This window comes from Phalacrocorax carbo, chromosome 23 (assembly GCF_963921805.1).
Source record: "Phalacrocorax carbo chromosome 23, bPhaCar2.1, whole genome shotgun sequence".
NCBI classification, from domain to species: domain Eukaryota; kingdom Metazoa; phylum Chordata; class Aves; order Suliformes; family Phalacrocoracidae; genus Phalacrocorax; species Phalacrocorax carbo.
In genome coordinates this window covers 513,425-529,099 of record NC_087535.1, presented here as the reverse complement: position 1 = coordinate 529,099, position 15,675 = coordinate 513,425, and the positions used below count along the sequence as shown (strand labels likewise).

The following is a 15,675-nucleotide window of genomic DNA, read 5'->3' as shown; positions in this document are numbered from 1 at the left end:
CCCTCTCCAGGCCATTGACATCTGGAGGAACCCAGAAATGATGGCTACCAGAGCCACATGGAGTCAAGATCACAGCATGGAGCCTCTCTCTCTGCCTGCCTGGCTCCTCTGGGCTCTAACGTAGACCAGGACACCAACCAGATGAAGTTTGTTCAGGAGCTCAGCTTTGCTCAACACCACCCTCTGTTTTCTCACCAGGGCCTTAAACCAGTTTCCATCTTGAACTTCTTTGCACTTTCACCCCAGGACCAGCCCCCAGGGAAACCACTGCAGACACACAATGCCCATAGGCTTTCTGGGACAAATTTCTCCAGGGAAAGAAACAGTTAATAGAAGAGGCTTTTGAAATGGAGGCCAAAGCAGAGGCGGGAGAGGATGCAATGAAGCATTCTCAAGGTCAAAGATGCAGCAAAGGACATGGGAAACAGCACAGTCCTTCGCTGTTTCACTGGGAATGGCGGTCCAGACCCAGGGGAGCAGGTATGCCGCTATCCTCGACCTCAACAGCAGTGAGTGAGCCCAGAGCCTCCTGAATCTCCAGGGGACCAAGGCGTGAGCCCCTTCCCCGTAGGGGGGTGCTCCGTGCAGCCCAGAAAGCACCACCTCAGTTTGTGGCCATCAAGAGGTCAAAAACATTGAGGTGCTTTGAGCCTCCTCTGCCCTGGCATGCATCCCCGGCCATGTGCCTGCTGCGGGGTCCAGCTCAGCTGGGAGCAGCCAGGACATGGAGGACTCAAGGAGCCCAGGACGTGGGAGCTGAACAGAGGACAGGGCAGGGCCACAGTGTCATCCAGAGCTGCTGCCACCCACCTCCAGGAACTGGGCGCTGACTTTGAACTCGGGTGCTGCCATGCCCTGACTCTGCGCCGCCCGCTTCCGCTCCTCGATGCCACTGAAGAGGTGGCCAATGGCTCGTGGGATGATGCCCTGCTCATCCTCAGAGATGTTCATGTCGAAGCCGGTGCCCATGGTGTACGTCTTCCCTGCACCAGTCTGTGAAGACGCAGCGAGGGGGTAGCTGGCTGGGCCCTGCCAGGCTCGGCTCTGCCTGCTGCAACCCACACCTCCCCCTGCCACCCCAGGCTCCCCAAACACCTCTGCTGAGCCCCTCTGATCCCACCACCACACCGGCTCCCATGATCCCACCCCAGCCCTGCCTCCCTCTCCTTCCCAACCAAGGCCACCCCCACCCCAGCTCTAATCCAGCCCAGGAACATCTCTGTCCCCTCCACACCCAGGGGCTTATACACCCCTACCTTCCCTAACCTCCGCAGCATCCCCGGCACCCAGCGCTGCGGGAGAGCCCGATGCCCACGCCAGAACCCACGGAGCAGGCAGAGCATGTACCTGGCCGTATGCCAGCACGGTGGCATTGTAGCCCTCGAAGCAGCCTTCAATGAGCTTGCCCACACACGTCGTGTAGATCTGCTCCTGCCACGTGTCCAGGTCAAAGACAAAATCGTAGGTGAAGGCCTTGTCCTTCCCCAGCAGCACCTGGGGCTCACCAGGCGTCACTGAGGTGCAGATGTGACATCCCTCTATTTTCTCTTTGGACAGTTGGGGACGGATTCTGCAGGGAGAGAAGCGGGCTGAGGGCAGCCTCAGGGCTCACCCTCGTCCTGGGGGACACAAGCCTGGTCCTGAGTATGCGTGCGTGGCCCGTGCTGGCACCGTGGCTGCTGCAGGCAGGAAACCGGCAGCATCTCTGCCTGCGGTGTGGAGCAAACAGCGCGGGGGATGCTTCAACCTCTGCACGCAGCAGAGGTCCATTTGTGACTGAGCAAAGAGGCTGGTGCATCCAAGTGATGCCACCAGCCACCTCCGCAGCCAAGGTGACAGGCTGGGTTTCACAGCACAGGCAGAGCTGGTAACGACACGCAGCCTGCACTTAAAACTGCCCTTGCACTGACAACTGAATATGGCCCCACACGGCCCATGTGGGGCCAGTCAGCTGCCCCATGCCTGCGCTGGTTCGTTCACCATGACGTCCCCAGCCCGGCAGCGAGCTCTGGGCTGCACGTAGGCACCGATCAATACATCGAAGCTGCCCTGATGGGGACTGCCAGGGTATGGATGGGCAGCCGGCCCGCGCTGCAGCCAGCCGCGCTCGCTTGAGAGGCAGCGACATCAAACTGCACTTACAAAGGCTTGAAATGCAAAATGCAAAACACGACGAGACAGTCCCAGCGCCAAAACAACCACCTAAACCAAACCACCGCCCAGCCCAGTGGCTGTCCCAGCCATGGGCTCGGCAGATGGGAAGGGGACAGGCTGTGCTGGGCTCCTGGCTCTGGCAGCACACACGACCAACCCACTGCGCTCAACCCCTCCCCAAGAAATTTGGGTACGGAATGGCCGGACCCACACAGGCACCGCTCTGCTTCGGCGCAGGCACTGGGGCGTGTTAGGGCTGCAGCAGCTCCAGCTTTTGGCAGATTGCTGGCTGTGGGAAGCTGGCTGGTCCCAGGGGACTCATGGAGAAAGAGGGAGTGCAGAGCCAAGCGCCATGGCAAACAGCTCTCATTAGAGCTAATGACTGCACATCTCCCCTCCCTGGGTGCTTCATAAACACAGCTATTAATTCCTCTGAAGCCGCATCGCTGGCAAGCCGGTGCAGCAACCACAGCAGACACTTTGCGGACTGGGGCTCTGCAGGAGCCACCACTCCTTGCCAGCCAGCCGGTGGCAAGCACATCCCCGAGAGCCAAAACCTGCTGTGTTCGCGGGGACAGGGCGTCAGGCAGCACCAGCACCATGCTCACCCCGCCGGGAGCCTGCGCCGCTAACGTGGGAACAGCTATGTGCGTCTGTGGGTATATTTAGCTCAGCAGCCACAAAAGAAAGCAGCTTCTGATGTGCTCAACTCTAGACTTGCTCCCGTCACCTTCCTCCAGGAAAATGAACCCCAGCTTTAATTACTTTTTGTCCAACATGATGCACTCCCCCTGCCCCCACGCCAGACATGCACAGCAACAGTGTCCCGGGGAAACGAGCAGAGCATCAAAGAGGAATCCGGGTATTTTTGGAAATTTTTTTTCCTCTCAGGAAAAATGAGAACAGGGTTTTCAGCAAAAGATTTCTTTCTTCCCCCCCCCCCCCCCCCCGCTCCCCCTAGGTGATTAAATATGTGCACGTGGGTTTGGAAGAGAGGACGAGCAGCTGTGTTGGAGGGGTGTGCGCACAGGAATTTGTCATAGGGCATTTGGGGACCTACCTTGAGCCTGGCCATGCTGGGCTGTTCCAGCCGTCCGCATGCCAGCACCAGTGTCTGCCCCACTCCCTCTCCCCCCCAGAAGTCACTGCCCAGCCAACTCTGACCACCCGAGGGACCCCGTCACTCGCCCTGGCTCTCGCAGCCAGGGGATCTGCAGGGGCTGGATGGGACCCAGCCCTCAGCTTGCTCCCCCGTGCCATCCTGTCTCCGCAGGTTGACTGGAGATGTGAGAACCCCCCAGGAGGTTCTTGCTCTCCAGGCAATCAGCCAAGCATCACCCAGGGATGTCCTTGGGAGCTGCTGCCCGCTGGTGTGCAAATACCACGGAATCCCACTGCAAGAGCTGGACGACCAGAGCAGGGGAGCAGGGACAAGCACCAGCAGCCACAGCCCCGCATGGGATGGTGCAGAGATGCCGCCCAGCATCACAGGAGATTTATGTGGCCACCAAGAGAGTTTCTCTAGATCAGTGCAGCTGCTTTTCCTGCTCCCTCATGTTCAACTGTCCCAGCTCTCCAACACCTGGGGGTCCCATCCCTGCCCTCCCAGGTGGAACAATACCCTGCCAGGCACTGGGCAACACGAGAGCCTGGTCAGGCCAGGCAGGCGCTCATGTGTAGTTCAGGTCATGCCTAGGCACCACAATACCTCTTCAAACATGACATAAGCATCTGCAGAGCCAGCACAGGCCCTCTCCTTGGCCCTGTCCTCAACCCCACCAGGTAACATTGGGGGAGATGGCAGCACTTGCTGCACTCTGCCTCATCCTCCCTGCTCTGCAACAGAGATCAGCAGCTTCAGTGGTCATAAAGTCACTGTCTGGGCGCCTTCTGGCACTCCTTGTCCCAGCCTCTACCAAATGACATGCTGCCCATGTCCTGTCTGTCCATGGGTCTGCAAGAACTGGGTGTGATGCTGTCAGGGCCCAACCTGTGGGACGATGGAGCTTCTCCCTCACCTGCTCCTGGACACAGCCAGCTAGCCTGCTCTGCACCTGGTCACGGGCCACCAGCCAGGAGGACAGCTTGTGCCCAGCACCAATACCCATTGCAGAGCCAAACACGCCAGGGTGCCCTGTCCTAAAGAGCTGGGACACCCACAAAGAGCCTGGCTAAGCTCCTGGGAGCCCATGGCACGGGCTTCTATGGTTATTTGGCAATTAGGGACTTATCTGCTAAGCAGCAACCAAAATAAATGAGCACTTAAGCAATGGGGTGCTGACTCACCACCCCCAAGCTCAGGCAGGAGCGGACCAGAGCCCCAGCTCCGCTGGGCAGCCTGTGCCCGGCTGTGCCATGCTGACACAGGTGGCTGCTTCTCCTGCTCAGGGAGGACACAGGCTGTCCTGGGGCCAGCGAGATGATCAGCACCAGCCCCGTCTCCCTCCCACCCATGTTGATAAACCAGGCAACACACCCAGGAAGGAGAGGTGGGGCAGGACCCATATGAGCCCAGCCACCACCTCTGGCCCCGCCACGCTCAGCTCACTGCAAAGGGACAGTGACAAGGGACCAAGCGCCCAGGACAAGGCTGCATGGTCTGGCCAAGTGCTCCTGCCAAACAAACCTGGCCGTTTCCCAGCCCCGGACATCCAACACATGGGGTTGGGAGACAGACGGACGCACAGAGACAGAGGCGCAGGCAGGGGTGGAGGGCGCTCCTTCCCAAACCGGCAGCTCTCACTGGGGTGATGACAGACAGCTCGGCAGGAGCCTGCCTGCTCCAGCATCAGCATCCAAACCCAGCAGCACAAGCAGCCTGTGTGCCAGGGAGAGCCTGCAGCCGCACAGGAACACAAAGGGGACCTTGGCTGGGAGCCTCTCCATCGCTCTCCTTCCCCTCCCTGCCGGGTTGGCAGGCTGTGAAAGCGCTGTCTCCACGGCTGGGCTGCCAGGTTGACCGAGCATCTGGGAGGAAGGGGGGAGCGGGTCCCGCACCCCGAGGGGCAGGGAGCTTTGGCGTGCGCATGGGTGTGCTCAGCAGCAAGCACAAAGGCGGAGTTGTTGAGCGCCGCTGCCCTATGCCAGCGTTTGGTCAGGGGGGAGCCAAGCCAGGCTGGAAGCCAAGCGCTGGATGGGCATCTCGTAGGGTCAGCTTGGGGGTCCCTTCCACCCCAGCAGGAGCAGCCCCCCTGGGGAGACACCTGCCAATCCCTGCATGTCAAGCCCTGCAACCAGTGGAGGGGATGGGGTTCGCCACACTGGGCACAGCCAGTATCCCCATGTCAGGGCTGCACCCACCAGCAGACACCACCCTGCTCCCCCTGTGCACGGAAGGGAGGCTGTTTCCTTGCACAGGAAGGCACCATTTGGCTGACATGGACTGCTGGGTTCATGTCCTTGTATCCCCCTGCCTCCTCACCTGGCTACCTCAGTTTCCCCCCTCCCAAGCCACCGCTATGGCAACCCCAAGGGGCTCCAGAAGATCCTTTGGCCCCCAGCACTTTGCCAAAGCTGTGGCAGCACACTCCTGTAGCCCTCCTGCCCACAGTGACAGCCACGACACCCCCACACATCAAACTGCTTGCCCTCACAGCCAGACACGTGCCGAGGTCCCCCCCAGCTGCACCAACCTGCTGAGACGCAGCCACCCCTGGGGCCGGACGGCCACCCCTCTGGGCACAGCCCGGCAGGAGAGCATGGGCATGGGGGCAGAGGGGACCCAGCCTCCCCCCGACCCATCACCCCGCATCATCCACCTCAAACAGGGGCTCCCCAGGGAGGCCAGGCACACACCCACTCACCCTTTCTCAGTGCTGGCAGGGGGCTGCAGGGCAGCCGCTCCAGACTGGGGGTGCGGGTGACCCCCCTGGCGCTGCAGCTGCCTTTCGCTGCTCTTTAAAACCTTGCAGCTGAGGATGGGCAGAGCCTGCCCCGGCTGCAGCACAGAGCTCCTGTCCCTCCGGGACCCCTCTGGGAGGCAGGGTGGCTGCCTGCGGACCCCTGCAAGGAGCCATTCCTCCCCCCTCCCGAGGCCGGAGCCGAGGAGGCTGCCCAGCCAGGCAGGGCTGGTTTCCCAGGGAGCAGAGCCAGAGAGCCAGGGAACAGCAGGTGGAAAAGCTCCATGCCATTTTCCCTTTCTGTGCCAGGCCCTGGAGGCTCAGAGCCACTTGCTTTTGCCCATCCTGTCTCCAGAGGGGCAAGGCTGCCCGCTGCAATACTGACAGCTCGGGCACCAGGTGAGGGGCTGGGGCACTGCCCCCCGCCCGGCTGCGGGCACCTCTGCCAGTGTGGGCTGGCACAGGTCGGAGGTGGCCGATCCCAACCAGCTGCGCAGCCCGGCTGCTGCAGACATGTGCCTGCCAAGGCAGGCAGGCTGGGCAAGCCCGGGCAGGGCCTGGCTCCGCTCCCCACATTGCCTGCATTCATGCTGCTCCCATCCCTGCTCCCTGCATCACCTGCGTTCACCCTGCTCTTGTCCCCACATTGCCTGCATTTGCCCTACTTCCCCTCCCCACACGACCTTGCGTTCACCCCCCTCCCATCCCCACATAGCCCGTTTTTGCCCTGCTCCCTGCATCACCTGCGTTTGCCGTGCTCACGCTCCCTCCAGCCACCCCAGCATCGGCGCTGCAGGACAGCCAGACAGCCCAGACTCGCACGTAGCCCATCCGCCAGCCTCGCTACCGCCTCTGCTCCCCCCATGCTTTGCTCTCCTCTGCCCCAAACCTGCCCTCCATGCTTCGCTGGTGCCCCGTGATCCCACCCAGCAGCATGGGACAGCCAGGAGGACAGCAGCGCTAACATTGTGCCATGTTCCCCTAGGACATCCTATGGGTCAAGGACACCACGGGCCTTGCCAATCCAACAGGCAAGACAGCATGTGGCACATGGGGTGCAGCATGGCAGCGTATGGGACCCTCAACCTGCCCAAGCAGCTCCCCAGGCAGCGGGTGCTGCCAGCATCACCAGGGTAAGATCAGAGCAAAGTGCTCCAGGGCTTCCCTCACCTCCAGGCCAGCACAGCAAGTGTGGGGCTGCCCGCCCTCGCCAGCACAGTGGGGGTCCCCAGGCCTCAGCTCAGTTTGGCTTGATCCAGTGGGGAGATCTGCCCCCTTGCCTGGGAAGGGATGCCCCCGGCTCCATTCCCCCCCGGAGCACAGGGTCCCAGGAGAGGCCTGGCTGCCAAGGGCTGGCTGTTTGCACACAGGTTGCTTTGGACCCAAATCAAGACAAAGTTAAGCATTTAATTACTGCAGCAGGGAAGCGGCTCAGCAATCAGAGAAAATTGAATCAGGCTCCCTGGGGACTGTCAGGTCTGGTCAGCAAATGCTCCAATTAAAAGATATAGCAAACCACCTCCTTGCAGGAGCGAGCACAACACAGGAAAGCACCAGGCTTAGCCTGCCTGCAGAGCCACCCGCACCAGGCGATCGCTGCCTGTGCTCCAAACACCGCCAAAGCAGAGGGTGCCATGGCCAGCACAGCTGGACACGCACCAGGGGCAAGACGGAGCTCGCTGGCTGCTGGGTCCCCACCCGGCCACAGAACCAGGCAGTCTGGGGACAGGCAGGTCCCCACAGAGCTGGGGTGTGCGTGTAGGCGTGCTGGACACGCCTCCGCCCCGCATCCATCTCCCGAGGAAGCGACGCTGATACAGACCCTCCGCATGGATGTGCTGGCTGTGCCCATCTGCCCAGCCTGCTCCCCTGTGGGGCAAACCCTGCTGCTTTGCACCCCCGTAATTCTCCTGCTCCAGGCTTTCCCAGGCTTAGGGAAACCTTTAAATCAGGCCTTGGCAGCTGCCATGTGCTGCTCATTAGCCCTGGCAGGAGCACACCGGCGCTGAGCCGTGCCATCTGCTCTGCACCAAGGCCCACCGCGGGCTGGGGACAAGGGATGTGCTGCCTGCACCGGGACCCAGCACCCACAGACATCCAGCCCAAGGCAATGGGGAGAGACCAGCAGGGCCCGGGGGAAGGATGGGATCGTGCTTTACCCAGCCTAGAGGGGAGCAGGCACAAACCGAGTTTAGAATCTGCCTGGACTCCTCCTGCACCCCCATAGGCAACTGGCAATGCCATCAGCTCTGTGCTGGGCCGGCCCAAGAGAGGCTGGGAAACACCACAAGGATGTTTGCAAATGACAAACCCAGGACAGTGACCTGCAAAGGGGTGCAAAACACCAGGTGGGGGAGCAGCGCCAAGAAACACACGTGTGGCAGTACACACGACTTGACACACACCCCAGCAGGGCCCCTGCTCCCCTCCCACTGCACAGGAATAGCCACGAAACCACCAGCTCAGCAGCAGTGGGAGAGCCTGAGAGCTGAGAGCCTGCAGGGCCCTGGCTGCAGCAAAGCCCAGGGACAGGGGGGCAGAAAGACCTGTATTAAATCTTTCAACCCTGGGGAGGAGCAGACCGGTGCAGGAATGCCCCTCGGGCTGCCCCAGTGCCAGTCTCCAGAGCTTTGCCCTCAGTGCTGGCCCAGATGTGGGGCCAACGACACTGGGAAACCAGACCCCGAGCTTGGAGGAGGGCAGCTAAGCCACCCCCAGGACACCACGGAGGCACCCACTGAGAACAGCCGGGCGTGGGCGGACGGGCTGGGAGGTGTTCACAACCCTGAGGGGTTACATGGGGTAGGGGGGCTGGGGGACAGGGGAGCTTAGGCCAGGCTCGGCTACAGCAAGCTGTGACAAGAAAGTTCCACCATCATGTCCTGGCCCCAGGGAGCTGCAGAGGAGGGGAAGGTATTTTGCTGGGATCCCTGGGACCTCAGGCTCAGCCCCGAGCCCTCACTTGGAAACGGGGACGATGAGTGTGTTGTGTCCACATGGAGCAGGACAGAGGGGTGGATGCCAAGCGGGGTGAGGCTGCCCACCGGCCCTGGCCTCACAGTCGTGGGGACATGGGGACACGCCAGGGCAGCACTGGACCCGCTCCCGGTCTGCCCGGAGGAGAGGAAGGGGTGATGGGAAGCCAGTCACCTTCCCTCCCACCAAGCCAAAGCAGAAACCCATCAGCATCGGACCAGGGCGGGGAGTGACCTGGCAGCGTGCTGATCTGCAGCAGAGCTCGGCGGCAGCTGTCCTCACAATCCACCACATCCCAAACCTGCCAGCTGTTTAACCAACGACAAGGACTGTTTTGACAGCCTCCAGCAGGAAACTGCCCCATGGGACCACCGGGGCCAGCCCCCGCTCCCAGCAGGAACAGTGACAGCTGCCCGGCTGGGGCTGGCTCCTCAATTAGCAGTGGGCTCCGCAGGGGTATCACGTTCCCTCTCTGGGGGCCAGGAGCCATGTTCCTGACAGCTTTGTTTAGGGCTTCATCTCCTGCAATTTTCTCCTGCCCCCAATTTCACTGCTGGTGCAGGAAAGCCGCAGGTGGCTCTGTCCTCTGGCGTAGAGGCAGCTCCAGCCTCCCAAGTTCCTGAGACTTCATGGCGTTACATATTTAAATCCCTTGCTGATGGGCGCAGGCACCAAAAGCCTCTTAAAGCTGCTTTGCTCCAAGTGACTCTGCAGGCAATGGTGTGTCTGCGTGGGACCACAGGGTGCAGCTCTGCTCCCCCCTCACACCAGCACCGTCTCCATCCCCTTTCTAACATTTCCGCTATAAAATCTAGCGAGTGCATGCCTGATTGAAGCCAGGCGCGGAAAAACCCCTCACACCCACACACCTGGGCTCAGCACTTCCCTCCAAGACCCCGAGTGGCCCCCCACCCACCACAGCGCCAGACATCTCTCTCCAGACCAGGGAGGCCAATTTAACTCTGCTCACTGGGAGTTGAGAGCACGCATGCCCCTGCATCGCGCCAGGGCTGGGAAGCCCCAAAGTGAAACCAAAGAGCAGCAGCTTGTCATGCAGATGTTCATGCAGGGTTCAGCACAGCAGCAAAACAGCCACAGGACCTGTGAGGACCCCACTACCAGGGCTGAGCTGCCCTCGGTAGAGGCAAAGGATGGGGAAAGCAGCTGGGGGTGCCCACGCTGGTGCTCTGCCTGCCCAGCACCCCCAGGCTACAGCAGCCTCCGGACAAATTACCTTCCTGGGATGAGGGCTGCTTGCCGGGGCCCCCAGCCCCTGCAGATGGGAGATGGGGCGCCCCAGGGCCGGGCTGTGCCGCTGCACTGCGATGGGCTGTCCCCCCACCTTCACATGCAGTGGGGTGGGTTTCCCTCATCTCTCCCCTGAACAAACCTGTGGCATTTGAGCAAAACCAGCCCAACACCAGCCCAGATCCGGCAGGACAGTGTCCCAGGAGCCCCTCTGCAGAGTCCCCTGGGATCACACCGAAGGGGCTCAGAGCCGCAGCGGCACCAGGGTGATGGTGGGCAGCGGGTACCAGGCCGTACCACCCCTTCCCGTGCTGGAGCCCCTCGGCAGCATGCACGCTGCTGTAGCACAAGTCGTGCTCACACCACCTCCATCCGGACCCAAAACTGCCCCGGGAGAAGCTGGTTTGGAAGGGCTACGACAACTCCACCTCCTCGGGGACTGACCCCAGCTGGTCCCAGAGGCTTTGGATTCACAAAACCACCCATCAGGCAGAGGAGCCCCGGCCAGGTGGCAGCACAGGCACCAGGATCCCAGCTGATGCCAGCACGTGGCCTTTGCCAGCACGCTCCCACGGGGCCGAGGCCCTCCAGGGCACATGGCGATGGCCACGGGAGTCTGGCCTGGTCTGTCCCGAGGGGCACATCCCGTCCCCCTTCCTGGGGCGGAGGTGGGAGCAGCTCCCCAGCTCAGGAGACAGCCAGCACTGAGCCGCCTGCGTGGAGCACAGAGCATCACGGCAGGAGTGTTTATGAGAGCAGCAGAGCACTGGAGGTTGCAGGGTTTAAATAAACTTGAAATCCGACTCAGCTTCCTTCCCCAATTTCACAAGCTCCGTTTCCTGAGTCTCTGCAGCCGGCCCAGCGTGCTCGGGTGCCTCGGGCAGCTCTGGCACAGGGCTTTCTCTCCATTAAGCTGGGCAGTTTGAAAGTGCCTGCAGGGAGCATTTCAGCAGCCAGCCTGGCTTCTCAGGCCTCCCAGGCCAAGGATGTTAATGGCCTCTGGGTCAATACGTGCCATCAACCGTTCCTGACACAGCAAAACCACATGCGAGCAGTGGGGCTGGGCTCCACCTCCTGCAACCAGCACAGCCAGTCCCGCTCTCCCTGCTGCACACCCGCACACTGTGGCTGCAAGAGCCAGCAGCACTTGACTGTGAGGGTGCTGCAGGGAGGGGTGCTGCTGAGGCTCGAGGGGAGGCACAAGCCTCAGTCTGAGGGCTGTGCTGCCGATGGAGGGTACGAGCAGGGAGCTGCTGAGCTGGCTGCATCGCAGCCACCCCTTTGAAGGTCACCTACAGAAGGAAATGACAGTTGTTGCCTTCCCCAGTCTCTGAGGAACGCCCCCCCCCAGAAGCAAGGAGCGAGGGCACCAGGCAGCCCCCCGCAGCACCATCGCAGTGGGCAGCAGTTTTTCAGCTGAGACCGTTACACCAGTGCACGGGCACCCAGCCGGACCGCCCCCGGCAGCTCGGCCCCATCGCTTCCTCCCCAGGGGCATCCGCCGGAGCTGGCAAGCTCAGACGCACCCACGAAGTGACATGCCAGGCTTAATGCTGATGGGCAAGTGAAGGCAGACCCTGCCTGCAGGCGGGGCAGGAGCTGGTGCAGGATCCAGCCCTGCCCTCACAGAGGCTGCAGGTCTGAGCTGCAGGTTCAAGGTGCAGGTACAAATCAGCCTCTGGGCAAGGAGCAGCTGCTGGGCCTGCATTTCCCTCTGCTGACAGCAGCGCTGCAGCAGATTTCAGTGACAATACCAGCCATTTCACCCCTGGCATGCAGGAAGCCTAAAGAACACTGCTGTGCGCTAACGAGCGGCTCAGCACCCAGGTCCTTTGGACCCCCAGTGGGGCAGCCGGGGGTCTCCCAAAGGGAAGATGGGAACGTGTGAAGTTGACAGTGAAACATCACAGCATCTCTTCTGCCTCCTCCTGCCAGGCCAGGAGAACCAGCAACAACCGGTGTCACCCCCAAGGACAGCACAGCCCCACCACTCCAGCTCATCTGTCCCCACTCCTCCCACCCTGAGGGCTCTGTGAGGACTCAGAGACAGGTCCCAGCAGCTGCAGCACCTCTTGATGTCGACTGGACCATCCCCATAACCCAGCAATTTAACCCCAGCAGCACATGGCGCCTTCCTCCAAAGTCCCCGTCGCTTCCCAATGTCCCCAGCCCTTCCCCAGGTCACAACTCACTTCCACCAGCAGCACGGACGCACAGACCCCAGAGAAATGGCACAGCTGGCACGTTCATGTTATTATAAAGGGACAAAATGGGAGCTTTGATCTGTGTCCTGCTGCACCCCAGAGGCATGCAACCTCCTCCATGCTCTGATGGCCAAGGGAGGTGGGATCTGCTGGCAGGTTTGCTCAGAGGATGGGGGGTCTTGGAGACTCCCACAGCCCAGCTGCTCCACTGGTGGGTTGTCACGGATGCTCACAAAGGAAAACCTTGCTCTGCTCCTGACTCAGGGAAGGAGGGGACCCATCACCAGCCCCTGGGACTGCTTTGGCAGAGAAGACAGATGGTCCACAGGGAGAGCAGCTCGGCCCTTGCGCGCTCAGCCCAGCCTCAGGAGCCACCTTCCCGCACAGCGCTGCAACCTGCCCCCTTTGTCTCGCAGCCTCCTTTCTCCCAGCCCTCCTCCTTTGTCCTGCCGGCTCCCAGCCCTCCTTTGTCCTGCCAGCTCACCTTCATCCCTGCATCACCCCAGCCACCCAGCACCCATCGGCTGTATCAAGTGGGACGCCCACTTGCCCTCTCACGGGGCGGGTAGGAGAGAGTTGGGCCTCCCCTTGCTCCCCGGATCCTCGCCATGGATGCCCCAGCCCCACTGCAATGCTGCATACTCAAGTCACCTCCCGGTCACGATCCCCTCCCCATGCACTGGCCAGCCCTGAACCCCGTCGCTGGCAGGGGCCAAAGGGATTCGGTGGGAAGAGCCCAGCAGCAATGACTCCACACCTCCCATCCCCAGCAGCACCCGCTCCATCTCCTGGGCAAAAGGGACCCCAGCCTTGAGCTGGGCCTTTGTTAAAAAGCTTCATCCCAAGAGAAATGCAGGATGGAGGATGAGAAAAGTTCAGCCAGCAGGAAATCTCTGTGCGCAGCCACCGGCATCTCTCAGTTCCTGGGTCAGTGGCCTGGCATGGACACCCCAGCCTTGGCACAGCCCAGCCCTGCCCTGTGCAGGCACCCCAGCAGCATCCACACAAGGGGGATGCTGTCACTGCCCCTGCAGCTCCTCCAGCCTTTAAGACCACAGCCTGGCCCCAATTCTGAGCCTCTTGAATGGCGCAAGGCAGAGAATCTGCTTCCAAGACAGGACGACTGGACCAGCAGGCAGGGCTGGGAGGCGTCCTGGTGCACGCACACGCGTGCACACGCACACAGCCATGCACGCATGCAGCAGTGCGCGCAGCCCCACACCCATCCTTTCTCCCTCCATCACTGATGCTGCACCCAGCATCTTTTGTGCTCTCCCTCTGACCAGGCAGGCAGGGACCAGCCAGGGCAGTGCCCTGCAAATCCTCCTCCGAGGACTGACGCAGACTGCCATCGGCACCCCAGCCTCCGCGTGCCGTCGGGGGTGCGGGCGGGCAGACACCACGCGCCCTGCCCTCCCCAGGGTGACCCCGCACCCCACGGTGGGAGACGAGGCGGGCACAGCTGGACGGGGAGGGCGGTGTCACCACGTGGGGCTGGGAGCCGTGCCCCGCGGGGGGCCCGATCCTCCCCTCGCCCAGGTTCACCCCGACACTCTGCACAGAGGCTCGGGGCGCCGAGGCCCCGGCCGGACTCACGCGTGTCCGCGCGGGCACGGCCGGCCCCTTCCCCACGCGGGACGGCAGCTCCGGCCGTGACAGCCGACCGGGTCCGCCTTTGGCGGGGCTCGTACCCCCTCCTCCCCCGGGGGCTCCTTCCTCCTCTCGGGGCAGAGAGAAGCACACGGAGGCCGGTGTGCGGGACCCCAGCGGCTGTGCACAGAATGCACCCAGCCTGGCACGGCGCTAACAAAGAGCCCCCCGGTTTCACCCGCCCCCGCGCGGCTCTGCGGGCGATGCGTGGGCTGCCCCGCCGGCTGCCGCCCGGCCCGGCTCCCCCCGAGCCCCCCCAGGAACGGGGCGCCGCCGGCAGCTCCTTTATGGAGGTGCACGATCGGGAAGGCGCGTTGTTCCCAGCGCGGAGCCAGCACAAAGGACACCGAGATGCCGCATCGCTCCCTGCCACCTGGGGGGGGGAAGCAGGGACCCCTCCCCCAACATCTTGCCTGACACCACCGGGGGCAAAATCCACCCGCGACGTAGCCAGGAGCTGCCGAGCTGCAAAGGCTGGGCGACAGCCAGCGCTCCAGGTGAAGGGCCAGGGGGTCCCCGGCCTCTCCCCCCAACCCCGGGATGGGAGGCGCAGTGGGCGCCGTGGGGCTGCGCGGCGGAGGAGGGGGTGGGGCGAGGGGGGGAGGCAGCAGCGAAACGGTGCGGGGTGGGGGGCGTGGGGCGGATAACGGAGGCCGGGAGGATGGGGGGGGGGGGGAACCCGACTCGGTGGGGGGGGGGCTCACCGCCCCGGGGATGGGCATGCCCCCCCGCACACGCAGCTGCAGCCCCCGACGCGCCGGCGGGCAGCGGGGTCCCGGGCGCCCCGAACTCCCTGCGCCCCCCGGGGACGCGCCCGCCCCCCACCCCGCACTCACCTCACGGCCACCTTGACGCAGCTGTCCGGGGCCGCCATGGCCCCGGTGCCTCGCACCGCCACCCCCACCCCGCACCGCCGCCGCCCGCCAGCATCCGCGGGGGGAGGGGAGGGGCAGGGGGCGGGCCCAGGTGCCGGGGGCGGGGCGGGAGCGGGGGACACGCCCCTGCAGCGGCACCGCCCACACGCGGACACGCGGGGAGAGGGCGCGCGCTCGGAGAGACAGTGACACGCAGAGACTCCCTCACCCTTCGGCCCCTGCCGGGGCTGTGCGGGGCTGTGCGGGGCTGTGCGGGGCTGTACCGGGCTGTGCGGGGCTGTGCGGGGCTGTGCGGGGCTGTACCGGGCTGTGCGGGGCTGTGCGGGGCTGTGCGGGGCTGTGCGGGGCTGTACCGGGCTGTGCGGGGCTGTACCGGGCTGTGCGGGGCTGTGCGGGGCTGTGCGGGGCTGTGCGGGGCTGTACCGGGCTGTGCGGGGCTGTGCGGGGCTGTGCGGGGCTGTACCGGGCTGTGCGGGGCTGTGCGGGGCTGTGCGGGGCTGTACCGGGCTGTGCGGGGCTGTACCCGGCTGTGCGGGGCTGTACCGGGCTGTGCGGGGCTGTGCGGGGCTGTACCGGGCTGTGCGGGGCTGCACTAGCACGTACCGGGCTGTGCGGGGCGTCCCCGCTGGGAGGGCAGGAGAGCAGCCCGGGGTCCCGCGGGGTAGGCGCTGCCCGTCCCCGGGAAGGAGCCAGGCCCTGCCAGGTCCTGGGGTGGCAGAAGCCCCAGCG

General features: G+C 63.5%; 1 protein-coding gene across 2 annotated transcripts in view; it reads right to left on the bottom strand.

Moving 5' to 3' along the window:
* The window catches only part of KIF21B (kinesin family member 21B), a 41,924-nt gene extending 26,914 nt beyond the window's left edge, over positions 1–15,010 (bottom strand). For both annotated transcript variants that reach the window (XM_064471810.1, XM_064471811.1), the window contains exons 1-3: positions 14,908–15,010; positions 1,348–1,570; positions 811–993 (exon numbers count right to left, since the gene is read on the bottom strand). In XM_064471810.1, coding sequence (XP_064327880.1) covers positions 811–993; positions 1,348–1,570; positions 14,908–14,945 — 444 coding nt within the window. In that variant the 5' untranslated portion in view covers positions 14,946–15,010. The remainder of the gene's footprint in view (positions 1–810; positions 994–1,347; positions 1,571–14,907) is intronic.
* Positions 15,011–15,675: the final 665 nt, after the last annotated feature.